Here is a 6,338-nt window from a genome sequence, read left to right on the forward strand (position 1 = left end):
CAGGCTGGCCTTGAGCTCACTTTGTAGCCCAGGCTGGCCTTGAACTCGCAACGATCCTCCTGCCTCAGCCTCCCAAGTGCTGGGATTACCAGTATGTGCCACCTCATCCGGCAGCTGAATATGCAATTTATATGGCAAAAGAGACTTTGTAGATATTGTTAAACTGAAGATATTAATATCAATATCTAATTAATAGATATGAGGAGGTTATCCTGGCTTGTCTGGGTAGACCCAGGTAGACAAGAAAGAGGAAGGAAGACAAGGATCAGAGAAAGAAATGTGACTATGGAAGGAGAGGTCTGAGCAATGTAGACAGGAGGCAAGGAATTTGGGAAGCTTCTAGAAGTGAAAGCAAGAAAATAGATTCTCTTCTACATTCTCCTGAAGGAACACTGACTTAAGTCTTGTAAGATCCAGTTTGGACTCCTGACCTGGAGAACTGTAAGAAAATAAATTTCTGTCATTTCAAGCCACTGAGTTTGTTATAGTATGTTATAGCAACAAAAGGAAACTAATACAACCAGACATCTGAGAATCCAGGAGAGCAAGGACAACTTTACTGTATATATAGATCACATGTAGATCTTATTTAAATGCAGACTGTGCTTTAAATCTTGTGCAAGGTCTGAGACTGCATATTTCTGCCAAGCTCTCAAGTCATACCCATGGTTCTGATACACAGTTTCATTAATTGTGCATAATCACCGATATGCCCTTTAAGTAACATTTCAATTAACACTCAGACACACACTTTAGCAATGTGTTAATTTAATAGAGACCAAAAAAAATTAATAGAGACCAGAAGGCAATAATAGTATATTGTATAGTCTTTTGAAGCTCTTTCACATTCATCATACTTCATTTTATCATCTTCACACTCTGTGATGTATTATTGTCTCCATAACAGGCATGAGAAAACCAAAGGTAAATCAGAAACATGATTTACCCAAGCAAAATTGTGGAGATGTGGAACCCAGTTGTTTTGACCCCAGAGCTTGTGTTTTTACTACTGGTCAGTGGTTCTCCACCTCACCCAAGGATCAGAATTGCTTGGCAAGCTTTAAAACTCCAGATGTACAGGTCACACCCAGACTAATTATGTTAGAATCACTTGTTGTGTGCCCAAACATCAGCATATATATTTGGAACTGCCAAGATGATTGTGATGCACAGCTTAGGTTAAGAACCCAGCTGATCTCTTAATCAGCAGGACTAGCAGCAGCAGGAAACTTGTTAGAAATGAGGATTCATGGGCCCACCAAGATCTACTGAATCTGAAACTCTGGGGTGGGGGTGTGGAGGACCACCTGGGCGACTCTCCCTGAAGGAGGAGCAATTGTTTCCATTTTGGCTGAACCTGGCACTACTTCCATGTATTGATATGTACAGAGCTGGCTAGGACTTTTCCTTATCTTTTCAATTGGCTTTAAGCAATGCATATTGGTCCAGCTGAGGTGCTGATGTGCAGACTTTTAAGCAGCATCCCCCCATCCCATAGCTCCCAAATAAAACATGTGTGAGCTGGGGTGAGGCAGGATGAAGAGCCATGCTCCATGCCTCAAGATAAGAGGCTAGGATCTCCCAGGACATAAAACACACACATCAGAGCTGAAGCACTAACTGTGTTAGATACTGTCTCATCAGTTGTATTATGCAGATTACGCTTTCTACATATCTTTCTCTCTGCATATTGCAGAGGTGATTTCAGGCCTCCTATCTAGCCCAGCTCATGGCACTCACCTATTTCCCTCCATCCTCACAGTTACTCATCCTCAAGCCACTCCCTTCTTCACAAATTAATAACACCCAGGTTCGGCCCTGGGTCGAGGCCTTTGTTCTGAATAGCTATCATCATGGCTGGACTTAGGACCGCTTGGCTCCCCATAACTACAAATATGCCTTAGTGTCTTTATTCTCGCCATGGCTTGCACTGAAAGTGGTAGACTGGAATTAACTCACTAGAATTCCAATAACTGTCCCATGGGACTACAAATATAAATCTCCTGGGCTGCGATGAAGACCAGGAAGGGCTCCCGGGGGGGGGGGCATGAAGCTGTGTTTTAATAAGTCCTGCAGGTGATACTGATGCTCTTGCAAACCTGAACATGGGCTTGAGAAGGGCCATGGATGACATCAAAAGCTAGGGAAACAAAAGCACATCTTAAGTCGAGGTATAAAAATTAGGCCAGGTTGTAAAAACTGAAATCATCCTACTAAAGGCATGTCCCAAAGAATAACTATTCTCAGGCTGGCAACTAGCATACTGAGTCCCTACGACCCAGCTTTTCTGAGCCTTTGTGAGAGAGACATTTGCCAAAGGCCCCGTCAGACGGTCAGAACATCCTGGAATATAATACTATTTGCTTCTAGCTCTGAACCTTGCTCTCTGCTCCACCACTTAAAACACTAATCTCCCCCATTTGTGCTCTCACCTGAACTGAGTAAATAAGCTTCTAACCACTCTTCTCCCCACCTCTCTCTTCTTGGTATCCAAGACGAGAGTAGAAGGCAAAAGGTTAGTTCTAATGTACCCGAGCAAATGGATATATAACCTAAATTGGAGTCACCCACATCTGCCCGCCCTGCATGCATTTCATCTGATTCAGCAATACTGCCACCCTTTGGCCTAACCCGCAGGAGCTCTATCCATGGAAAATTCCACTCTCAAACTACACACTTCCCTAAGTGAAGCCCACCTCCTCTTCTCCTTAGAGGGAATCTTGGGTCTACAGGATGAAGAAGGGCCAGCCTGCCAACCCCTACTCACTAACCAGAGACACAGCCCACCATGGTGTAGAAACAGTTCCCAAGGAGCATAAGCAAGAGACAGCAGCTTGATAGGGAGTGAGCTCTCAATTCTTTGATTAGTCTTTCCTGTCCTTTTGCGTCCTCAATGAACTGAGTGCCAAGGGATTAAGAAACGAGGGAACAATATATTCTATTTGAGAGAACTGGCATTTGAGGTGCTAGAGAGAGAAAAATAAGAAACAGTTTAAACCAGGCGTGTGGTGATGCCTGCCTATCATCCCAGCACTCCAGGAGGATCAAAAGTTTGAACTCATCCTGGGCAATTTAACAAGACCCTGTATCAAAGTTTTAAAAAAGGGGATATAAGAATGTAGCTCAGTTGTGGGTTCAGTCCCCAGAACAACAACAACAAAAACCCTTAACTTTTGAAGAAGTAATGGCATAAAACATCTCCAGTTTGATGGAAAGTATTCATTCAAGAAATTCAATAAGTTCTAAGTCCACACTCCTGGACACATAAAAATAGGTCTAAAGAAAGCACGGAGCAGGGCATGGTGGCGCACAACTGTAATGCCCACACTCTGGGAGGCTGAGGCAGAAGGCTCACAGCCTTCAGCCCAGCCTGGGCAACTTAGTGAAACCGTGTTTCAAAATAAAAAATAAAAAGGGCTGGGGCTGTAGCTCAGTGTGAAAGCCCCTGGTTTAATCCCCATTACCGCAAAATGAAAAGAAAAAAGAAACAGCTGAAATGTGTGGTAATACCCTTGAAGGATGCTAATGCTGGGCCCCTCGAATAGCTTATTTCCCACTTCAACTGATTATGATCATCTTGCTTGATTAAAAGCAGTCATAATAGTAACTGGGGATTATTTATTAGGCAAATGCTTAATTAAGCTAGATCAGTTATTAAGCTGACACTTGAGGTTTAGGAAGAAAAGAAGTGGAAATGTAATATCAAGCTAAGGAGGAAGGAAAAGTGTGATTACAGTCAATTATATCTTCTGTCAGACAGGCAAGCTTTTGAATGGGCCCATGCCTCCAAAACTCTCAAAGCATCAATGAAGGGAGAAGGGCCCGGAGACAGCATGCGCCAGGTACTCAGGAGTTGTCTAGTAACTTGCTGTTGGAGGGGGAGGGACCAGCTCAGGGCCCAGGGGAAGGTCTGCACCGGGATTCTGACTTCAGAAAGCTGGAGACACAGGAGGCTGAGGACTGGAAAAGAGACAGTAATTCTTAATGGCCTCAGGATCCCAAAGATGACAAGCTGCCAGCCTGGATTGCCAGTGAAGCCCGGAACTGTACTGTGGCTCTGAAGCCCCCAGCTCCTTCTCCCGTAGCCCAGAATTTGAGCTGGAGAGACAGCATGCCCTGGTAAGTGGAAGTCCTGCCACTTCAAGACATGGAGTCATCGGGCTCATTTGGAGTGATCCTTGCTGTCCTGGCCTTCCTCATTATTGCTGTGAATGCACTAGTGGCTGTGGCTGTGCTGCTGTCAATTCACAAGAACGATGGTGTTGGTCTCTGCTTCACTTTGAATCTGGCTGTGGCTGACATCTTGATTGGCGTGGCTATCTCGGGCCTCGTCACAGACCAGCTCTTCAACTCTGCTCAGCCCACACAGAAGACCCTATGCAGCCTTCGAATGGCATTTGTCACTTCTTCTGCAGCTGCCTCTGTGCTCACGGTCATGCTGATTGCCTTCGACAGGTATCTTGCCATTAAGCAGCCCCTGCGCTACTTTCAGATCATGAATGGGCTCATGGCTGGGGCCTGCCTTGCCGGCCTGTGGTTGCTGGCTTACCTCATTGGCTTCCTCCCACTCGGAGTCTCCATATTCCAGCAAACCAGCTACCACAGGGTCTGTACTTTCTTTGCTGTATTTCACCCGCGATTTGTGCTGATCCTCTCCTGCGCTGGCTTCTTCCCAGCCATGCTCCTCTTTGTCTTCTTCTACTGCGACATGCTGAAGATTGCCTCCGGGCACACCCAGCAGATCCGAAAGATGGAACATGCAGGAGCCACGCTGGGAGCTTACCGGCCCCCACGGTGTCCCAGCGACTTCAAGGCTATCCGCACTGTGTCTGTTCTCATCGGGAGCTTCACTCTATCCTGGTCCCCTTTCCTTATCACTAACATTGTGCAGGCGGCCTGCCAGGAGTGCACCCTCTACCCACTGCTGGAAAAGTATCTGTGGCTGCTTGGTGTAGGCAACTCCCTGCTCAACCCACTCATCTATGCCTATCGGCAGAAGGAAGTGCGGCAGCAGCTCTACCACATGGGCCTGGGAGTGAAGAAGGGGCTCACTTCTTTCCTCCTTCTCTTCTCAGCCAGGAATGGTGGTGAAGAGAGGCCCAGGGAAAGTTCCTGTCACATTGTCACCATCTCCCACTCAGAGCTTGATGGCTAAGATGGTAAGGAAGGAGAATTTCAAAGCGCCTTTGCTCTCCCCACTCTGGGCCCCAACTAGGAGACAGAGCTAAAGGGAGTGAGAAAAGTGCCCTCAGGCAATGACCACCCCACCTCCCCCGCCCCTCACCCGCAGAACCAAGGGTAACTGAGACAAGGTTCTGATTTTCTTTTATCATCAGTTTCTCTATTTGCAAGTCTCCACTCCTCCTCATCCTTATTTTGAAGTGAACCTGTCTCTTGGACAGGTATACATAAAGAAAGATAAGTACTGCTATATTTTATGTATATATACATATTTTTTTATGCAGAGCCCCAGGCTGGTCTTGAACTTGCTATGTTCTGACCTCCCAATCCTCCTGTTTCAGCCTCCCAAGTGCTGGGATTAGAGCCATAAGCCACTATACCTGGCTTCTAATCCTATTTTTTTTACTAATAATATTGTTTTTGGTTTTGGTTTTGGTACCGGAAATCAAACTCAGGGCCTTGCACTTGCCAGACAGGTGTTTGTGCCGCTGAGCTATATCCCCGGCCCCCTACTTTTTTTTAACATACTGGCGCAACACTGTCCAATAGAAATATAATGTAAGCTACACACATAATTTTTAATGTTCTAGTAGCTATGTTAAAAAGGAAATAGGCAAAAATTAATGTTTTTTAGCCTCAGGCTTTAATTTTTAATAATTTTAACTGTACATATATAGGGGCACAGTGTGATAATTCAATACCTGTGTATAATATGTACTGATCTAATCAGAGTAATTAACATTTTCGTCTCCTTAAAGATCAATGTTAGTGCTTTATTTAACCCAATATATCCAAACTATTATCACTTCAAGATGTAATCAATATTAAAAATTACTATACATTTTTCATACTGTCTTTGAAATCTGTTGTGTATTTTGCTCTTACAGAATATCTCAGTTGAAACTAGCCATACTTTAAAAGCTCAATAGCCATATATAGCTAGTTGCTCCCATACTACACGGCACAGCACAATTAGGTTATTTTCTTTGTAACTGTATATTCTAATGATTTACTACAAAGAATTGCTTTGGTAATGTGAGTTCCTCTACCTTCTGCCTTCCCTAATGTGAATCAGAGATTTTATATAGAGTTAAGAGTCTAAAGCTTGTCTGTTCCCACACCTCATAGGCTCAGGGGTTCAAAATAATGGGGACTCT

At 44.6% G+C, this 6,338-nt stretch overlaps 1 protein-coding gene across 1 annotated transcript; it reads left to right on the forward strand.

Moving 5' to 3' along the window:
• Positions 1-4,147: 4,147 nt before the first annotated feature.
• Positions 4,148-5,155, forward strand: Gpr119 (G protein-coupled receptor 119). The gene has a single exon (XM_005401235.2). The coding sequence runs from the start codon at positions 4,148-4,150 to the stop codon at positions 5,153-5,155; it is 1,008 nt and encodes a 335-aa protein (XP_005401292.1).
• Positions 5,156-6,338: the final 1,183 nt, after the last annotated feature.

This window comes from Chinchilla lanigera, unplaced genomic scaffold, assembly GCF_000276665.1.
Source record: "Chinchilla lanigera isolate Chin_1 unplaced genomic scaffold, ChiLan1.0 scaffold00072, whole genome shotgun sequence".
NCBI classification, from domain to species: domain Eukaryota; kingdom Metazoa; phylum Chordata; class Mammalia; order Rodentia; family Chinchillidae; genus Chinchilla; species Chinchilla lanigera.

Bases quoted from the DNA above. Each gene is read 5' to 3' on its own strand.
- Gpr119 (XM_005401235.2), top strand. From the start codon at position 4,148: ATGGAGTCATCGGGCTCATTTGGAGTGATCCTTGCTGTCCTGGCCTTC.